At 39.2% G+C, this 22,479-nt stretch overlaps 1 protein-coding gene across 3 annotated transcripts in view; it reads right to left on the minus strand.

Moving 5' to 3' along the window:
• CDC123 (cell division cycle 123) overlaps nucleotides 1-22,479 on the minus strand; it is a 77,270-nt gene that overhangs the window by 12,015 nt on the left and 42,776 nt on the right. For all 3 annotated transcript variants that reach the window (XR_010725658.1, XM_066233118.1, XM_066233116.1), the window contains 4 exons: nucleotides 19,667-19,715; nucleotides 15,621-15,696; nucleotides 13,321-13,443; nucleotides 11,464-11,492 (listed from right to left, as the gene is read on the minus strand). Coding sequence is in view for 2 of the 3 variants with exons in the window: in XM_066233118.1 (XP_066089215.1) it covers nucleotides 11,464-11,492; nucleotides 13,321-13,443; nucleotides 15,621-15,696; nucleotides 19,667-19,715 (277 nt within the window). In the remaining variant the exon portion in view is untranslated. The remainder of the gene's footprint in view (nucleotides 1-11,463; nucleotides 11,493-13,320; nucleotides 13,444-15,620; nucleotides 15,697-19,666; nucleotides 19,716-22,479) is intronic.

Genomic DNA, 22,479 nt, shown 5'->3' on the forward strand with positions numbered 1-22,479 from the left:
GCACCTGAGGCAGAGGCCCTTGAGCCGTCCTCAGTGCTCGGCCAACTTTGCTCCAATGGAGCCTTGGTTGTGGGGAAGAGAGAGATAGAGAGAAAGGAGAGGAGGAATGGTAGAGAAGCAGATGGGCGCTTCTCCTGTGTGCCCTGACCAGGAATCGAATTGGGACTTCCGCACGCCAAGCATATGCTCTACCACTGAGCTAGCCGGCCAGAGCTGGGTGAGTTTATTTTATATGACCCCAGAAGAGATCCTACAGCTTTACCATCACTTGAATTATTTCCTCACAGCAGGTCAGTACCAAGTCATACATCTCTGACTACATGCAATAACACTAGCCATCTACTTTTTGTATAATGTCAGCTTTGCTTTTGGGGCAATTATGAAGATGTCTTTGACATGCTCTATGTTATTTGAACAAAGTGGGTGTTTTCTAACCTCTGAACTCTTTCTATTTAAGTTTTATAATCAGTAAAAGCTATCTCATTATAAAAAGAAAACACTACCAGGACTGTTAGTATAATAGTAAGTTCTATAAACTAAAATATGGCATACTGTAAAAAAAAAAAAAAAAGGCCAGTTAGCTCAGTTGGTTAAGAGCATCATCCCAAAACGACAAAGTGGTGGGTTTAATCCCCGGTCAGGGCACACATGCCAAGCAACCAAAGAATGCACAGCGGAGTGGAACAACAGATGAATGCTTCCCTTTCCCCTCCCCTCTCTCTCTAAAATTCGATAAAAATTAAGCCGTGGCTGGATAGCTCGGCTGGTTAGAGCATCGTCACGGAGCATGGAGGCTGCCGGTTCGATTCTCCATCAGGGCACATACAGGGGCAGCTCAATGTTCCTGTCTCTCTCTCTGCTTGTCTCTCAAAAAAAAAAAAAAAAAAAAAGGAAAGAAAATATAGATCAGTACTTTTAGAACTAGTAACTAGCAAAGTCTTCTATAGTTCAGAAGCCATCTTCTAATTCAAAAAAATAAAAATAAAACTAGCTGTAATCAGGCATAAAACTATTAAGATGAAGGTTGAGGGTTTTATAGCTATAACATGGTTTTTATGTGACATCTCAAGCAGGAGACATCTAGGAAGAAGAAATTCTATTTTTAGGCAATCCATCAGATAAGACTTGCCCACTAGCCTTCCTGAAACCTACCAGCTGATCAGCCCCACCCACCCAAATAAATCACTGTACATCAGACACTATACCAGGCATTGGAACATAAAGACTAATAACACTGAATCTATTCTGTCAGAGCTCAGTCCACACCATGACCACACACACACACACACACACACACACACACACACACACACACCAAGACAGAGAAGCAAAACCGCCTAACAATCACAGCACACAGGGGAATGGTTCAATAGCGACAAGAACACAGTATTATGAGACTCTAGGAGAGCCTATCTAAAGGTACATGGTGAAGCTGGAAAAGCTCCCAAAGGAACGTGGCATTTGAGATGACAGTGATGATGATCTGGGAGGAGGGTGGGTGGTGGGAGGAAAAGCAGACCATTTCAGAGGAAAGCAGCAATTACAATAAAAACTAACAGGTGTGAAGGCCATGAGACGACAGCCCACTCTGGGAACAGGTTATTTTCTACATGGTACATATATATCAGGGTCCCAGAATATTGTGGGCCAAAGGAACTTCAAAAGCCTCCTGTTCCAAAGTGGATGAAATTCAGGTTAAGGTAATCCTATTAAATGTATAAATGAGATTACAAGAAAGAAAGGAGAGCCCAGGAGCCAGAAATGAGGAACCTCAAAAACAGAAATAAGCACACAAACTGATGCAGGGCAAGCCCTGGGCAAGCCTTCCCTTCAGGAACCTCAGGGCAGGCTTCTAGCGTGCACACTGGAACAGAAGACTGGCCATGAGGGAAACGAGAACCAGGAAGTGACGTGGAGGGCTGTCATCTCAGCACCGGAACCTAAGATAAAACTCCTGACGACTGGGAAAGGAGACAATGAAGCTTGTCCTTCGACGTGGCTTTGGGAAACATAAAAGAAGCAAATGAAAAATGTAAAACTTAAGACTCTTTGGGATTATCACAGATAAAAAAACAGAAGAAAACAAGCTCACTGAAGATGAACTCGTGGTAAAATAAATACACTAGTTTACAAAACCAAAAGGAAATAATCAACATGAGAATATACAAATAGAACACCTGAGGTTAAAGCCCCAAGAACTGAGGATAATCATCATCAATCTAAAGGGCAATAGAAAGATATTGGTGTTAGGACAACTGGGTAAAAATCCAGAAAAAGACAAAGCTACTTTGTGTATACCAGAACAAGTGCCAAATAGATCAAAGATTTACTTATTTTTTTTTGAAGTGAGAGGAGGGGAGATAGAGAAACAGACTCCAGCATGCACCCGGATTGGGGTCCACCGGGCAACCTCCATCTGGGGCTTATGCTGGACCAACCCAGCTATCCTCAGCGCCTGAAGCTAATGCTCAGACCAACTGAGCCACTGACTGGACAACACTCAGACCAATCAAGCCACTCTGAGAGGACAAGACAGAGAGAGAGGAGATGGAGGGGAAGAGAAGCAGATGGTGGCTTCTCATGTGCGTCCTGACCAGGGACTGAACCTACAGCATCTGCATGCCGGGCCAATGCTCTATCCACTGAGCAAACTGGCCAGGGCCAGGTCAAAGATTTAAAGCAGCGGTTCTCAACCTGTGGGTTGCGACCCCGGCGGGGGTCTGAACGACCAAAACACAGGGGTCGCCTAAGGCCATCGGAAATACATATTTTATTTAAAAATGTATTGTATAATAAATATGTATTTTCCAATGGCTTTAGGCGACCCCTGTGTTTTGGTCGTTCGACCCCCCGCCGAGGTCGCGACCCACAGGTTGAGAACCGCTGATTTAAAGGTACAAGCAATAAGTCATAAAATATCTGGAAAAAAGTGAGGTATATTTTTTTAAATTATGACTCAAATTCAGAAGTCATTAAAAAATAACATATTTGATCTTCATGACAAAAGCAGGATAATCCCAAAGGCCTCATTTCTATATACATCAAGAACTCCTATATTTTGAAGGAAAATAAGTAAGACAATAGGGAAAAATGGAAAAGAAATAAAGCAAGAGTTCACAGAAATGACTCTATGTATATGAAAGATAAAATGTATTCTCACGTACAAGAAAAACAAAAATTAAAATATTAAAAAAAAACATTACTTCATCTACCAAAACAACAACAAAATGCTAGAAAGTTTGACCATGTCCTCTGTTGGCAAACTTTGAGGAAATATCCAGACACATTCCCAGTAGGGTTACTTGTTGCAGTTTCTACAGAGGGCAAACCACCATATATATCAAAATTAAAATGCATTTAGCCTTTTGAGCTAGCAATCCCACTTCTAAGAATTTACCCTGTAGCTATACTAGTACATGTATGAAACAACATGTATTTGGGATGCTCACCACAGCATAATTTGCCTAGAAACAATGTATGTGTTCATCCCTAGGGAAGTAGCTAAGCAAATTATACAGTGTATCTAAAGAATGAAATAGATTGTTTCATTGTAAGAAATAGTAAGGCTCTCCAAGAAAAGAATTTATAAAAAATGTTTTTCAAAAAAGCAACGTGCAGACTATATATCATATGCTAACTATGTGTAAGAAAATGAAAAAAATAAATGTATTGCTTGTTTTTAATCAAGACTTACTAGACAGATATGTAAGAAATTAATAAAAATGAACTTGCAAGAGAGCAGAAGGTCAGGGGTTTCTATGTATATTTTCACACCAATTTAATTTTTTTTTTTTTTTGTATTTTTTTCTGAAGCTGGAAACAGGGAGAGACAGTCCGACAGACTCCCGCATGCGCCCGACCGGGATCCACCTGGCACGCCCACCAGGGGCGACGTTCTGTTGCGACCAGAGCCACTCTAGCGCCTGGGGCAGAGGCCAAGGAGCCATCCCCAGCGCCCGGGCCATCTTTGCTCCAATGGAGCCTCGGCTGCGGGAGGGGAAGAGAGAGACAGAGAGGAGGGAGAGGGAGAGGGGTGGAGAAGCAGATGGGCGCTTCCCCTGTGTGCCCTGGCCGGGAATCGAATCCGGGACTTCCGCATGCCAGGCTGATGCTCTACCACTGAGCCAACCGGCCAGGGCCCACATCAATTTAATTTTTAAGCAATGTGAATGTATTACCAATTAAAAGCTTAAAACTAACTCAGTAGGTTTGCATAGCAGTTTTCCAGGGGCTAGGCTGCAGAGAGGGTCATGAGGAAATTTCAGTAAGTGAAGCATTCTACATTGTCATTGTAGTAGTGGTTTACAACTAGATGTGTTTTTTAAGTTCATAGAACTATATACTAAAAAAGATAAATTCAACTTGACATAAATTATATCCCAAAAAACCTAAGCAAATAAATCAGTAGTCTTAAATGATTGAAAATATAAAAAAAAGCAAAACCCTGAAACACAAGATACTATGAAAAAAATAGGCAGACTTAAAAAGTAACCAAATAGAACCTACAGAAATGAAAAATGTACCTGATATAATTTGAAACTTAGTGAATAGGTTAAACATATCAGATCAGAGGTAGCTGAAAGAGAACTAGTAGACTGGAAGATACAGCTGACAAAATTACAGACCACAGTACAGAGAGAGAAAGAAGTGGAAAATGTGAAGTCAAGAGACATGAGGATAAAATGAGAATCTCTAAATATCAACCTGTAAATAGATTTCCAAAAGCCAAAAGATAGAAAAAAAAAAGAGGTGATACTTGAAAAGATAGCTGAGAATTCTCCACAATTAACAAAGCAAATAAATTCTTAGACCTAGAAAGCATGACCCAAAAAAGAAAAAAAGCCAAACAGCAATGGAGCAAGGTTTTCAAAGTGCTGAGGCAACCAAACTGGTCAACTGAAAATTTTGTTCCCAGCTAAGCCTATCATCATGCATGAGAGTAAACCAGGGGTCCCCAAACTACAGCCCGCAGGCCACATGCAGCCCCCTTAGGCCATTTATCCGGCCCCCGCCGCACTTCTGGAAGGGTACCTCTTTCATTGGTGGTCAGTGAGAAGAGCATAGTTCCCATTGAAATATTGGTCAGTTTGTTGATTTAAATTTACTTGTTCTTTATTTTAAATATTGTATTTGTTCCTGTTTTGTTTTTTTACTTTAAAATAAGATATGTGCAGTGTGCATAGGAATTTGTTCATAGTTTTTTTTTATAGTCCGGCCCTCCAATGGTCTGAGGGACAGTGAACTGGCCCCCTGTGTAAAAAGTTTGGGGACCCCTGGGGTAAACAAAAGCTTTTCCAGCCAAGGGCTTAAGAAATTTACTATGAAAGAATATACAGTTGCCCCTCACCATGTTGCGGTTCACTTTTCGTGTTCTCACTGTATCGCAGATTTCTAAATTGTATATATCTAATTTTGTATTGCAGACTTTTCACAAAGAACAGTTATAAGAAAGTAACCAAGTAGCAAAGCCAGTGTTAACAATATTCAATACTCAAGATCAGATGTTGGGCAGATAAAATATATTATGCTCACTTTGTTAAAGATGGTGCTGCCCACGTGGAAGCCTGTCGCCCAGGTGATATTAATGTGTGTTGGGGCAGGCTGTGGGCAGGCAGGATCCTTGTAGCCTGGGGCTTGGTTTTAGAACTAAGCCTTTCCCACCCTTTTTGATGTGGAGTGGTACAATCCCACCATGGCTCAGATAAGTGACTTTGTATAAGACTTCCCTATTTTGTATATTGGATTAAAGGTCTTGATTTTTGCACTACAAAGTGGGGCAGACTGGGAGCTTGCTCTCTCAGTTCCTGAGATTAGTTTAGCATTAGAGAGGAGAGCAGAGAAAGGAGGAGGCCAGGAGAAGCAGCCAAGATGGCAAAATGCTGAAAGAGAAGCCAGTTAGTGCAGAGTTTGTGCAGAGAGGAGGAGATGGGAAACAGGTGAATAAGGCTGGTGAGCTAGAAACCTTTGATTCTAGGAAACTTGGATAAGTCAGTGGCTTTGGGAGCTCTGAATGAAAAGGGAAGTGTTTTCCCACTGTGTGTATTTCTTGCCCACCGGGTGCAAGCTAGGATTAAAGCTAATGGCCCACCAGTTCTTCGCTCCATTGTTTCATTACTGTCATTACCATTTCTCCGAATCAAATGTGAACCTGCATGGGCCAAGCGACTGTGATGGTAGCCGTGGCTACTGGCTTTACATCAGACATTGTAACAAAAGAATAATATTAGGGGACTAAAATAATTTTTCAAGAGTCTACTGCAGTAAATCTAAATTCTAGTGGTGCATTAGCATCATTTGAAGAGCATCTTACAATACATATCCCCACGCCCCATCCCAGACCTACTGAACGGGAGGGGTTATGGCTTTACATACATGACATCAGACTCTATCAGCATTGAGTCAACTTGCTAGCCACAGTACAAAAGCAGACACATCAAAATGTTGTCAAGCTGAATGGGGGAAGGGGGAGATGAATAAAGAGGGACAAACATAAGGTGATGGAGGATAATCTGACTTTGGGTGATGGGTATACAACATAATCGACTGTCCAAATGATGTGGAAAAGTTTACCCAAAATCTATGTTCTCTTGTTGACCAATGTCACCCTATTAAATTTAATTTTTTAAATAAAATTTTTTTAAAAAAGGAAAGAAAATAGCAAACACATATAATCACACAGTCTGAACAAAGAGTCAAGTTGAGAATATACATTTTAACTTATATCATTGCTAATTTTTCCTCCTTGGTGCCCTAAAGCCATTCTTGGGGCTTAAAATAACATGCTATTAACAGGGTAGCAAGACAAGGTGAGGTGTGGGAGACTGCCAGTTGACAAAGATCCTAGCAGTGTAGTGACTTAAGCCAAGAGGATAAACTCTTCCCCACAAATCTCTGATTATTTGATTAAGTTGCAAATGGCTATGCCTCTCTTACACTTTCATGTTAATTATGAGACTGCTGGTTTTGTATCCCCCATGTTTGTGAAGAGACTGGAGGCAGTTTTCTTTTTATTCTTTGTTTTGTGAAGTTAAAATGTTCTGGGGGGGGGGGGAATTCTGCACTTGGGAGAACTCTTGGTTTCCCTCAGAAATGTGACTTTGTATCTAAGATTTGTTTGTTTTGTTAATGACTTTGCATTGCCTTATAAATAAAGTGGTTTGGGGGTGGAGATTTGCTCTTGCAAGCCATCAGCTGTGCAATGGGTCCTCCCAATCTCATCCTTTTCCTTTCTGTGTTTATTTTCTAATCCACCGCAGCTCCCACCCGAGACCTGCAAAACATTTAGGAGTCCTGCTAGTTCGGGACAGTTGGGCATATGTGAATAGTCAATTGCTCTCTGATCTGTCCAAGCTCAAATCTTGCTGTGATTTTCATGTTGCTACCTCAACAATGGGTTCCACCATGTTTTTTAAAAAAGAGTCATTCTTGAGAAATAAATGAAGAATATTGCAACTGTAAAAAATATATATATACATATTGCCAAGCCCACACACATTTTAATTACATTTATATAAGAGGCCATGAAAAAGGAGTTAGTTTTCTACAAGAGTGATAAAATTACATATTTAATAAAGTGCCTAACAGATGGTGTTACAAGTGCCACTGACTAAATGCATATGAGCTTTACATCATGGTTTAAATCTTCTCAGAAATTGTCAGGATGCTTATACCAGCATGTTTCTCACTTTAAAAACATACAACAGCCTGACCAGTGGCAGTGCAATGGAAAGAGCGCTGCTGGGAGCACCAAGATCATGGTTCAAAACCCGAGGTTCCCAACTCAAGCGGGGTACCGGCTCAAGCTCGAGGTTGCTGGTTCAATCCCCAATCAAGGCATATCTGAGAAGCAGTTAATGGATGCACAACTAAAGTGGAGCAACAGGTTGATGCTTTTCTCTCTCCCTTCCTCTCTCTCTCTCAAAACAAAAACACAAAAATATACATGTAAAGCCAGTAGCCATGACCACTATCCCAGCCGGCTGGTGCGTGCAGGTTGGCATTAGATTCAGAAAGTCGGTAATGAAACAACGGAGCCAAGAACTGGGGGGCTATTAGCTTTAATCCTAGCTTGCACCTGGCGGGCAAGTACAAATACACACTGGGCTCCAAAACCCACTCATTCAGCGCTCACAAAGCTACTGACTTATCCAAGTTTCCTAGAATCAAAGATGTCTACCCTCACCAGCCTTATTCACTTCTGTTTCCCATCTCCTTCCTTCTCTCTGCACAAACTCTACATAAACTGGCTTCTCCTTCAGCATTCTGCCATCTTGGCTGCCTCTCCGGGCCTTTCTCTGCTCTCCTACAGCATGGGCTCCTCCTAGAACGTAATCACTCTTCTCTTTTAAAACCTTTTGGTGTGAAAGCCCTCCCCCAATACATATTAACATAATCATGCCCATCCCAAGCAATCACCTGGCGACGGGCTTCCATGTGGGCAGCACCATCTTTAACAAAGTGAGCGTAATATATTTTATCTGCCCAACAATACAACTATCAGCTGTGTAAGATCATAGCAGTAATTACTTATGTACATCTCAAACATTTGCCAGGGAAATACTAAGAGACTGGCAAATTCCAATTTTAAAATTATATTAACATAACTGCATTAGCATATAATTGCTTCAGTTTTAATAGCTATAAAATGGGAACAAATAATACATACCTCACAGGGTATGCGGATTAAATGAGAATAAAGCTCTTCTGAGTTGCACATTCAGGACAAACAGCTAGGTTTACTCACTAATGGATGGATGTGATCTAGCTTGTTATCACTCCAATTCCCTGGGTTTCAAGTCTTGAAGATTAAGCTCCTCAAGGTCATGAGATCATCTGGTTGGAAGCTTCTTGGTAGAAGCTTGTTAGAAGGATGGCATCTGACACATTATACGCCCTTGATAGATGCTGGCCACCTGAGTGCTTGGATGTGGCCAGTGTCTATCCATTAAAAGCAGAGTGGGGAGACTAGAGCCTTGGGCTTCTGTTTATCAGCTCAGGTTTCTATCTATTCTATCACATGGCTCCACATCCTTTTCCTTCCTTTCCTTTTTAAAAAAACAAAACAAAAAACTTCCATTGATTTGAGTGAGAGAGACAGGAAGGAAAAGAGTGAGAGAGGAAGGGAGAGAGGGGAGAAGGGAGAGAGAAATCATCAACTCATTGTTCCCTTTAGTTGTATACTCACTGGCCTCTCGTATGTGCCCTGACTAGGAATCGAACTCATACTTTAGTGCATCAGGATGACACTCTACTCACAGAACCCCCTGGCCAGGGCTACATTCTTTTTCTGAGGTTTGTTTTCACCAAGTTGAAACTTTGCCAAGGAATATCCCTCTTGTTTACTAAATCTCAATTAATAACTCCTCTTTCTGATCCCAAAGCTTGTTAGAAGGATGGCATCAGCAGAAAGATGAAAATAATAAGTGATTTGGCTGAAGAGAATAAGTATATTTGAAGACATGACTACATGAGCCAAATCCTTTTGTCCGAAGAATGATTCAAAGGTATCACAAACATCACTCCAATGAGCCTGATGTAATGCAAAATATGTGGGTAACATTTGAAAACATATGGGCCGCATATTTGGAAAACACATCTACTGTCTTCTTAACATCTAGGTCAGTGGTCAACAAACTCACTAGTCAACAGAGCCAAATGTCAACAGTACAACGATTGAAATTTCTTTTGAGAGCCAAATTTTTTAAACTTAAACTATATAGGTAGGTACATTCCTTATCGAGGTAGCACCCACACGTGGTATTTTGTGGAAGAGCCACACTCAAGGGGCCAAAGAGCCGCATGTGGCCTGCGAGTCATGGTTTGCCGACCAGGAAGCTAGGTCAATAAACACTAATCACAGGACATTCAGTGACTAAATTTCTGAAAAAAGTTTTATGTCTTGACAGTAAAATCTCTGCTCTAGGATTTATTCAGGTTTTTGTTTTCTTTTTGATTATAGATGTTTCCATCACTTTTAAAATTTAAATAATAGTCCTGGCTGGTAGCTCAGGTGGTTAGAATGTCAGCCCAATACACCAAGGTTGCAGTTTGATCCCTTGTCAAGGCATATACAAGAATCAACCAATGAATGCATAAATAAGTGGAACAATAAATCAATGTTTCTCTCTCCCTTCCTCTTTCTCCCTAAAATCAATAAAATAAGTAAAAATTACTATTATCTTCATCTTAAGTCTAAAGATAAAAGTGACTGAAGTCATGCTAAAGATCTTTTAGTTTATTAAAAATAATTATCAAATGACAAATTTCTAGCCACATTTAAGTATGCAAACTGAACTATTTTAAGCCAATCCAAACTCCTGAAAAAAGTAAAAAGTGGGACAAAAGGTGGCCATTTAGCCATTTGTTAAATTAATAATGTCTAAAGTTAAAACCTCAAAGAGATACCGTCTCACACCTGTCAGCTACCATCAATAAATCAACAAATAACAAGTGTTGGCAAAGATGTAGAGAAAAGAGGCTGACCTGTAGAGGCACAGGCAATAGAGCACAGACCTGGAGTGCTGAGGTTGCTAGCTTGAAACCCCAGGCTTGCCTGGTCAGGGCACATTTGAGAAGCAACTATTACCAGTTGATACTTCCTTCTCACCCTTTCTTTCTTTCTCTCCCCCCACCACACCCTAAAATCAATAAAATAAAAATCTTAAAGAAATGTAAAGGAAAGGGAACTCTAGTGTATTGTTGATAGGTTTGTAAATTGGTGTAGCCATAGAAAACAATATGGAAGTTATGCAAAAAATTCAAAACAGAACTACCACGAAATTGCACTTTTGGGTATTTATCTGAAGAAATTCAAAACACTTATTCAAAAAGACATATATACCCCTATGTTTAATGCAGCATTATTTATAATAGCCAAGATATGGAAGCAACCTAAGGTCCATCGATAAACAAATGGATAAAAATGCTGTGGTACATATATACAAAAAAATATTAGTTGGCCATAAAAAATAAAATGTTATCATTTGCAACAACATGAATGGACCTAAAGGGTATTATGTGAAGTGAAATAAGTCAGACAAAGACAAATACCACTTAAATAAATAAACAGAACAAAAACAAACTCAGAGATGCAGAGAACAAACTGATGGCTGCCAGATGAGAGGGCCCTGGGGGAGAAGGGGCAGGGATTAAAATGTGCAAATTTCCAGTTACAAAAAGTCATGGGGATGTAAAGCACAGCATAGGGAATACAGTCAATAATATTTGTAATAACCATATATGGTGTCAGATCTGTAAGTTTGTAGTACATAATTATTGAAGATATTATGTCTCCTGTGTTAAGTATATTTTAAGGCAAGTTTCCTGACCACTGTGAATTTCAAACACCTTAGTTTGAGAAAATATTTTTTGAGCAGTGGGCTATTTACATACATAATAGCTATGCAGTCCACTTATAAGATCAGCCCTGATTTAAAAGTATGATCAAACACAGTTTTTACTTACCCTACTGTCTCTATATATATCGAATACAACTGTAAGGAAGAAAAAACTCAAAGTTAATAATAAACTACTATTTGCATGATCTAAGCCTTCTTTTGAAAATTAAAATGTATTTTATTATTAGTTACTTCAATAGCAGAATATAACTGACCTGAAGGACTTCATACTTCTATATCTCAAACTTCAATCATAAAAAGGCATGTTGCAGCCCTAGCCAATTGGCTCGTGGTAGAGTGTCGGCCTGGCATGTGGAAGTTTCAGAGTCGATTCCCGGCCAGGGCACACAGGAGAAGCACCCATTTGCTTCTCCACCCTTCCCGCTCTCCTTTCTCTCTATCTCTCTCTTCCTCTCCCACAGCCAATGTTCCACTGGAACAAAGTCAGCCCGGGTGCTGAGGATGACTCCATGGCCTCTGCCTCAGACACTAAGATGGCTCTGGTTGCAAGGAAACAATGCCCCAGATGGGCAGAGCATCGCCCCCTAGTGGGCTTGTTGTGTGGATCCTGGTCGGGTACATGCAGGAAGGAGTCTGTCTCTCTGCCTCCCTGCTTCTCACTTCGGGGGGGGGGGAATATATATATATATATATATATATATATATATATATATATATATATATATAATAAAAGGCATGTTGCAATGTTTTATTTACATAATTTTGTTCTCCCTTTCTCTACCCTTAGCCATAATCCCTTATATTTCCTTTTTAAAATATTTACTTTATTGATTTTAGACACAGAGGCAGGGAGAAAGAAACAAGAACATCAAGCTGCTCCTGCATGTGCCCTGACAGTGGATGGAACTGGCAACCTCTGCACTTCGGGACAATGCTCGAACTAACTGATTTATCAGGCCAGGGCAATCTCTTATATTTAAAAACTCAAACCGAACACCAATAGCATCTCAAGAGTTCACTTTTATAAACTGGTTCAATGTACTAGTAAGAGCGGCACCAATCATTGGGGATGGGAAATGAAATAAGATTTATAGTAGAAAAGCGTAAAATCTAGCTACATTTATGGCATGACTAATCTTTTTTGAAAACCAAATCTGCCACTCTCTCATACACAATACTTTCAATTCTTAAAATCAACTGACAAATATTTACTATATAAATGGTGCTATCTGATCATTTCAATAAAAAAAAAATCTAGTAAGATAGATCAATTGTCCAGCTAATTCAGTCCAAATAAGGGAAGCATTTTGTCCTCTATAGATACACCCTTTGAAATGGATAATAGCCCTGGCCAGTTGGCTCAGCGGTAGAGCGTAGGCCTGGCGTGCAGGGGACCCGGGTTCGATTCCCGGCCAGGGCACATAGGAGAAGCGCCCATTTGCTTCTCCACTCCCACCCCCTCCTTCCTCTCTGTCTCTCTCTTCCCCTCCAGCAGCCGAGGCTCCATTGGAGCAAAGATGGCCCCGGGGCTGGGGATGGCTCCTTGGCCTCTGCCCCAGGTGCTAGAGTGGTTTTGGTCTCGGCAGAGCAACGCCCCAGAGGGGCAGAGCATCACCCCCTGGTGGGCGTGCCGGGTGGATCCCGGTCGGGCGCATGCGGGAGTCTGTCTGACTGTCTCTCCCGGTTTCCAGCTTCAGAAAACGAAAAAAATTAAAAAAAAAGAAAGAAATGGAGAATAAAATATTTAAAACAGTAGGAGAAAAAACCCTCAGTATTTAAAAAGGGACTCTGATTAGATAAGATAAAATTAACATGGAAACCATTAGCAATACCAAATAATAATAGAGTAAAACACTTAAACTAGTGTTTCAAATCTCATCTTTCAATATATGCTACTGTGAAATAATGTCCAGTAACACTATATATTTCATTTCATTTTACTGAGTCAATAAAAAATACTCACAGTCTTCATCTAAGAATTTATACTGCACGTGTTTCTTGAAGAAGTCTTGTATGCACCGGCAAATCTCTTCCTTTTGTTTAGAAATATGATCGTAGTATTGTGTGTAGTCCCTTTGAGAAATAGCTGACAAGAAAATATTTTATATTCCATTATTACATTACAGTTTTTTCAATAACATCAAAAATGTGATTTAAAACTCTTGACAGAACCATTAAAATAGATCAGAAGACCAAGCAGATGAATTTTGATCGAATTATACATTATTTAGCATCTTATAGAAATATCAGTTGTAAAGGTTCATACAGATAGGTGAATCTTGAAGTTCTATTGCCATGCATTCTTACTTTAGAGATAGTAGTTATTTTTATTTAATATTATGGAAAAGTAATTTAAAAATGCCTATTATGTAAAAAATGAAAGAACCAATTTTAAATGTGCACACATAGTCAATTGCTTTTATTCCTTTTTTCTTTTTTAATTGATTTTTAGATGGGGGGGGCAGGAAACATCTACTTGAAGTAGTTGTTTCCCGTATGTGCCTTGACCAGGCAAGCCCAGAGTTTCGAACCGGCAACCTCAGCATTCCAGATTGATACTTTATCCCTCTGCACACCACAAGTCAGGCCAATTGCTTTTCTTTTATTTTTCCAATGAATTTTCTATAAATTGGCATTCTCTGCACTTTCTTTGGGAAAATATAAAATACTCATCACCATGTGTCTTCAATATTAATACTATATTTCATAGAAGCACTCTATTTTTCCTGTTTATACATGCTACCTTGCCTTCACAAGCCAGATGTTTCAAGCCTTGGAAAAGTGAACATCCTTTTCTTTAGAGTGACATAAAGATGTCATTCTAAATAAACTAAAGAGACGATTAGAAGAACTCCCTCAATTTGCTCTCAGCCTAGGAAAAGGCTCTCTGTTCTGAAAGAAGGGCTTCCACCCAATTCCTTAACCACATGTTGATATGCTCCCCTCTTAAAAGTGCAGCTTTTCCAGGACTATCTAAAAATGTGATAAATTCAAACAGCCCATTTCTTTTATGTAAAGTAATAAATGTCAACATTATACTTAATAAATAAGTAGTGTTGACTTGATTCTATTCAAATCACACTTTTCTTGGTTGAAGATAAATTTTAGTTCACAGAAAAGGTGCTGAGACCAAAAAAGAGTAAATTACCTGCAATGTTTAACTTGAATCAAGCACAGCAAATAATAACATGAGAGGAAAGAAAATGGGTGGCTTTTCAAATAATACATTTATTTGTCTACATATTTTCCCTTGATAGACTAATAAACAGTATCCCAATGACAGAAAATAAATGTTTTAAAAACTTGGATTTTCTAAGAACTATATATAAAACTGAGACTCACGGACATAGATAAAAGTGAAGTGGTTTCCAGGGGGAGGGGTATGTAAGGGAGGGGTGCGAGGAGGGCAGTCAGGAGGGACAACTATACAGTGAAAGAAAATATTTGACTTTGGGTGATGGGCACACAACACTACGGTTCAAATGCTATAGAAATGTTTAGCTGAAACCTATGTACTCTTATTGATCAATGTCACCCTATTAAATTTAATTTTCTAAACAAAAATAATAAAATCAAATAACTTGGTTTTTGGGTTTTTTTTCAGAGACTGAGAGAGAGGGATAGATAGGGACAGACAGGAACAGAGAAAGATGAGAAGCATCTATCATTAGTTTTTTTTTTCGTTGCGACACCTTAGTTATTCATTGATTGCTTTCTCATATGGGCCTTGACCGCGGGCCTTCAGCAGACTGAGTAACCCCTTGCTCGAGCCAGAGACCTTTGTTCCAAACTGATGAGCTTTTGCTCAAACCAGATGAGCCCGTGCTCAAGCTGGCGACCTTGGAGTCTCGAACCTGGGTCTTCCGCATCCCAGTCTGATGCTCTATCCACTGTGCCACCGCCCCGCCAGGCAACTTGGCTTTTTATGATGCTTAAAATAAGCAGTATACAGCTAGCAATACTTAGGAAAGTCCAAGAAAGCAGGTAATATTAGACATATCCTAAGTCGGGAAGAATAAAGACCCTCACTTTATCTCCAGAATCCATACAGACATGACAAATTGACAATACCATGTTCCATGGAAACTGAATATGGCCTCAGGGTCCTTGTCAGTATAGCATTCCAGAAAGTCAGTACCAACTGGTTAGAAGAAGAGTCTAAGATAAAGACTGATTATTACCCCTGTCCTAATTACTGGAAATTTCCTTCCATCAAATGCTTGTCTTCTTTTAACAATTACTTTCAAGGGCAAAAATTCTCACCAATAAGCTTGTTTTCCTTGACAAAACACCGGAACTCAGCCCCAGGAATTAATTCACACCATTTTCGAAGAACAAGCTGTAGAAAAAATGTAACACAACTATATATAACAAGAGGATATTTACTGATGTAATAGACAATTTTATGCCCAGACTACGTCTTTTTTTTTTTTTTTTTTTTTTTTTTCTGAAGCTGGAAACAGGGAGAGACAGTCAGACAGGCTCCCGCATGCGCCCGACCGGGATCCACCTGGCACGCCCACCAGGGGGCGACGCTCTGCCCATCCTGGGCGTCGCCATGTTGCGACCAGAGCCACTCTAGCGCCTGGGGCAGAGGCCACAGAGCCATCCCCAGCGCCTGGGCCATCTTTGCTCCAATGGAGCCTTGGCTGCGGGAGGGGAAGAGAGAGACAGAGAGGAAGGCGCGGCGGAGGGGTGGAGAAGCAAATGGGCGCTTCTCCTATGTGCCCTGGCCGGGAATCGAACCCGGGTCCTCCGCACGCTAGGCCGACGCTCTACCGCTGAGCCAACCGGCCAGGGCCCAGACTACGTCTTAACAACTGCAATTATTATTATCTTTTTAAAAGAGGGGTTAGAGAACATTAATGTGAGATGTAGGAAATATAGTTGTGATCTATTAGCCTAATAAATGCGAAATTGTGTTAAACTCTCTATGGCAAAACACATTTTTGACATTTATTTATTGTTTTGAGAGGTCCAACCTAATACAACCCCAAGGATGATGAAGTCAGATTTTATTATGGCTGTGCTATAAGTTGCCCTGTAATTCATATGTTCTTAACTCCTTTAAGAAGATAAAAAAACTCAATAATTTCAAATTATGTATTTTAACCACCATTCTATAATATGTAGTCTGATAAAATTATTATTATGGCTTATTACAAAAAATCATTACGTGTTGCCATTATTTTAAAGTAAACCAATTCTATCAGTAGTTTAAGTCTTCTTACTGTAATTAATTACTTAGTATACTATTCATATATTATCGGATTGCTGTAATTTTATAAGTAGAACAGTCGACAAATATATGCTTCTGAGTCTGTTTTTTTTTTTTTTTTTTTTTTTTACAGAGGCAGAGATAGACAGGGACAGACAGACAGGAACGGAGAGAGATGAGAAGCATCAATCATTAGTTTCTCGTTGCGCGTTGCGACTTCTTAGTTGTTCATTGATTGCTTTCTCATATGTGCCTTGACCATGGGGCTACAGCAGACCGAGTAACCCCTTGCTGGAGCCAGGACCTTGGATCCAAGCTGGTGAGCTTTTTGCTTAAACCAGATGAGCCCGCGCTCAAGCTGGCGACCTTGGGGTCTCGAACCTGGATCTTTCTGCATCCCAGTCCAACGCTCTATTTACTGCGCCACCACCTGGTCAGGCCTGAGTCTGTTTTTAAAATGTCCTTTGGAGAAAACTAGTCCTGTTTTTCTAAAGTGTTAACCATAATAAATGGCTAGTGTCTCTAGACTCCATTACCCTGGCATACCACTCTTTGCCCTCCCAAACCTGTGAGCTGAAACCTGAATTACTCTGGGTGCCATTCCATATCCCTTAGTGGGCTCAGGAGCCTTCCTTCCCGCAGAGTTCCCCCTACCCAGCTACATGGTGCCACGGTCACATTTCCGGACCACAGTCCATGAGATAAACGGTAGTAAAACTGTAAGGTTTTACTAAAAACAATGGAACTGAGTCACCAGATATGTATCATGGAGGGACAATACAGAACAGCCCAGACCATTTACCTTACCCTCTGTCCTGTTCACCTGCTTACCTGTACATAAACAAAAAGTTTCGCCTGAATAACTTCCCAGGGCTTAACTATTTAAACTGCAACGTCACCCAGCAGGGTGCAAAACTTTCACCAACCAGCTGCCATCAGTGCTTCCCTTGTATGTAAGTAATAAAAGCTATGTCTGCTCTGTCTGGTCTTCTTTATGGTTTCTTTGGGATCCCACAACAATACCAGGTCCATTTTCCAGGTCTGGATCTCCGGTGTTGCACTTTCTACATTCTGTGCTTCCCAGTTTCCTGTACGTGACATTCTATAGCAAACACGTATATACAACGTTGTACTATGATAATCTGATGTAAGTATCTCATCCTTACAAAACAGTAATGTCTCTAAGGGCAAGGAATCAATTCAACTCTGTGTTTCCAACACAAGTACATAATACCTAGCAGGTGCTTAAGAATGTCAAATAAAACAGTAAATACATAAAATAAGTAGCCACTAAAAATCATGACATAAAAGATTTAATGAACTAGGAAAGTGCTCACACTATGGTTTAAGTGGAAAAAAACAGTATGCAAACAGCTTTATGAAAAGTGTATACACACACACACACGAAAAGGAAGTTAAAGACACAAATGCTAATATTCTGAGGATATATATAGGTGGTAGGTTCATATTTTCTTATATTCTTAGATTTTTGATAATAACTTGCTTTTCTTAAAAAACTATATGGCCCTGGCCGGTTGGCTCAGTGGTAGAGCATTAGCCCAGTGTGTGGATGTCCTGGGTTTGATTCCCAGTCACGGCACACAGAAGTGACTATCTGATTCTCTACCCCTCCCTTTCTCTGTCTCTCTCGTCCTCTCCTGCAGCCATGGCTCAAATGAATTTGCCCCTGGTGCTGAGGAAGGCTCTATGGCCTCACCTCAGGTGCTAAAATAGCTCAGTTGCTGAGCAATAGAGCAGTGGCCCCAAATTGGCAGAGCATCAACCCCAGACAGGGGTTGCCGGGTGGATCCCGGTTGGGGCAAATGTGGGAGTCTGTCTGCCTTCCTGCCTCTCACTTGATAAAAATAAATTGTATGGTTAAAATATGCCTTATCAGGGAGAAGGGGGTAGGTGAAGGGGTGGGAGGAAGGGAGTAAAGAGGGACAAATATGTATCATACATAGGTGGGATATAAAAACTGAGACTCATGGACATAGATAAAAGTGAAATGGTTTCCTAGAGGAAGGGTTGGGGAGAAGGGGAGTTCAGAAGGATAACTATATGGTGACAGAAAATGATTTGACTTTGGGTGATGGGCACACAATGCAATCAATAGTTCAAATGCTATAGAAATGTTTACCTGAAACTTACGTACTCTTATTAATCAATGTCACTCCATTATATTTAATTTCAAAATTTCTAAAAATACATTTAAAAAAACATATATGCCTTAGAAATTTAAAATGCACTGATTTCAGTTTTTATCACTGTGTGTTCTTGGTCAAATATGTAAGTGTCAATTATTTTTAAAAGAACCTAATTATTAAAGAACCCTGAACTAAATATTACACTGTTCTTACCTATTAAAAGTTGATACTGGTATACACTGTATACATTTTTTATGGCTATGATAATTTTTATTGAAGCAAAAAAGAAATACGCAATCGTTGCATATAGATATTAAATTTTTACAAAATTTGCATAATCTTAATTGAAATAATGTTTTAGATAGGTACTACATATATTTGTGGTTGACTAAAAAGATGCAAAAAGATAAAAGGTGAATCTTCCTCATTCAATTCCTTTGTCCTTCTCCTCAGAGACAAGCAGTTCTATCAATTTCTCATATAACTTTCCAAAAGTATTCTATGAATATATGAATATACAGTGTGTGTGTGTGTATATATATATATATATATATATATTAAATACATACAAACAAGAGCACATGATGCATAGGATTCTGCTTGCAACATTTTTTATTTTAATTATGCTAAGAATATCATTTTCCTAGGCTTGCCAGACTGGGTTTTTACATCCTTAGGAGTCCTGGAACCAATTTCCTACAGATGCTGAGAGACAACTGTATGTATAGACTGTGTACTATATTGTGCGTGTATATATATTTCTATAAGTATTATATATAGATAGTATATGTTTATGCTTATACATAATAAATTTCAAAATTCAATGATAATAGGTTCCTTGAGAAATTAATCCAAAAATTTCATTCATTTCACTTAAGAATAGCAATTCTCCACACTTCTTTTTCTAGATTTATCAACTTCATTGAGATAAAAAAGTTTCTTACCTCGTATTCCATACAAGGATCTGGGGAATCATCAGCACAATGAATAAATCTTTGAAGGAAAAAAAAAAGGTAATGATATCTTTATTTAATAGTGCCAGTTTATGCACACACATTACTTATATTTAACATGAGATTAGGTTTTACTAAAATCATCCAGAAACAGAAGACTAATTGGAATGCAATGAACACACATGAATCACTACTTGATGTCAGGCATTAGTCTAGACACCCTGAAATGTCACTTCATTAGTCCTCAAAACAATGATGTAAGTAACTATAATCTCCATTTTTCTGTCAATAAAAAAAAAAAAGGGAAGACCCAGAAAAGACCAAATTAGTGACTAAGCCAGGACTATAGCACAAATGGTCTTAAGTGCAGGATTCCAAATAAGGGCAGGATGGCACTGCTGTTTTCAGTTCTCACTGTGTGCTTTATGACCGAACCAGAAGTCTCTATGGACTAACTCTGCCATCCAAAGTTACACAAAGTTCATCTCCCACAGGCCATTTAAAAAAATAATTGATATAACGAGTCATTCTTCCATTAAGTATATGCTTCCTCCTCTACTCCTAAGTTTCATGAATAATTTTTCATATTGTTTATTAAATGTCTTCCTAGGCCAAGGCCTAGATAAACACTGGAAATGCTAAAATGATTAAAAGTTTCTTGTCCTTGAGGGTGGTCTAGTGGGGAAAGCCTAACAATTAGATGAAGAATTTTCAAAACAGTGAAAATAAAAATAAAAATATTCTTATAGCACAAAGGAAGACCCTATTAACTCTTACGACAGGGAAAAGGGGTAGTCAAGAAGCTTCATTCACCAGGAATAGAAGAGTCTGCATTTAAGGCAAAGACATGATGCCTTAAAGGCAAGGAGGGAAGCGAGAATGGCCACACAGTATCACAGAACTACTGAAGGTCGGTACTGATGGAGTGTGGAATGCAAAGGGAGAACTGCCAAAAGATGAGGTTAGGAAGAAGTTTTGGACAAAGAGTCATCTCTAGATCATGGTGGGTCTTGTTTACCTACTGAGGGAGGTTGTACTTTATTACACAGTCAATGGGGAGCTAGAAGTTTCTAAACATGTGACAAAGCTCATTCCATTTAGGTTTTAGGAATATGACTATAGCAACGGTCCTGGACAGGTTGGAGGAAGGGGTGGCAGAGAGACCAGTTAGAAGCTTAACATAGTCCTGGAGAGAGATGAGGGTTTGATTAAGGTAGAGGGCATGGAGAGAGACGAGAAGTACTACATAAAGGTATTTCAGAGGCAGAGTCAATATTACTTCATGACTAATTGAAAGTGAGGGATGAAGGAAAAAGAGGTCTGGATGACTCTGGGTGTTTGGCTCTGATGACTATCTGGATGGCTATGCGAATGCCATTCACATTTAAGGCAGAGGAAAAACAGGTGAGGCGGGGTGAGGAAAGATGGGAGATAATGATGCTTGTGTGTGTGGAGTTGGAGATATCGTGGGAGAACCACATGGAAATGTCTTGAAAGCAACTGGAAACTCAAAAGAGAGCTGAAGGTAACTATCTGAAAGTAATTATTACAGGGGCACAAGAGCTAAAGTCAAGAAAGCAGAATTGATCGCTTCAGGCAGATGACAGAATCCTTGGGAGTGCCAATAATTAGAATAAGTAAAACTTTCTATGAAGATATTTTTTATCAAAACAACATATAGCCCTGGCCAGATAGCTCAGCTGGTTAGAACATTGTCTAGAAATACAGAGATTGCTAGTTCAATCCCCGGTCAGGGCATATACAGGAACAGATCTATGTTTGTTTCTCTCTCTCTCTCTCCCCCCCCCTCTCTCTCTAAAATAAATAAACATTTTTTTTAAATTAAATTAAAAACAATACAAAAACAAAAATTACTTTAACCATTGGTGTCTTAAGCAATTCATAAGTAAAATTGAGTTTTAAAAGTTTTTAAATTTACCTGAATGTTTTATTAGGTTGTACTTCTTTGCAATCAGTGATTATACTACAAACAACAGCAATTCTAATTTATTTGGTTGGACAAAATTGTCAGGAATAAGACCTTTTTCCAGTAACAGGGCACTGACTGATACACTCTGAACTGCAGAGAAAGGTACACAATGTGTGTGTGCTTTGTTAAAGTGGGTTCTCTCTGTTAGTGAACAGGTACATTATATATAAAGCCTCTTAAATTTGCTACCTCCTTTAATCCTTGTCAAAAATCTGATAAGAAAGCGCTATTATTATTATCCAGATTTATCACATGAGGATACCAACGTGAGAAATCAGGCAAGTACACTAAACCACATCTGCACCACTTCCCTACAGGATGAAGGGCCTAGAGCTGCTACTAAAGATCAGAACTTCAGGGGGAAAAAAAAGAAGAAGAAAACCTAGAAAACCTATAAATAGCAGGCATTTAAGTTCAAGCACCACCACTATTAAAAAAGAAAAAATATATATACCATTAACCAAATCCTACTTCCATAATATAACAGGTTTCCCAAAAGAGCAATTTGTAAAAATGCTGTTTTTACACATTTGAGCATACTCCTTTTTCTCTGGAAAGCAAAATGCCCTTGCTTCAATCAAACTAATTTAAAGGTATGTTACCCTGAGGAGTCATCATCTAAAACCAGAAAACTAGATCTTAATTTACTTAGAATTTTTTAAAATAAAAATGAACCTCATAAATTGCTTTATGTTAATCAAAATTAAGCTCGTGAATTGAGAGGTTAAAAAAAATAATCATAATTATTTTTATCTTTTAAAAAAAGTTTTCCCCAGGATCAGCAGTTTGATGAACATTAAGCATGTCTCGAGTT

This window comes from Saccopteryx bilineata, chromosome 5 (assembly GCF_036850765.1).
Source record: "Saccopteryx bilineata isolate mSacBil1 chromosome 5, mSacBil1_pri_phased_curated, whole genome shotgun sequence".
Taxonomy (NCBI): domain Eukaryota; kingdom Metazoa; phylum Chordata; class Mammalia; order Chiroptera; family Emballonuridae; genus Saccopteryx; species Saccopteryx bilineata.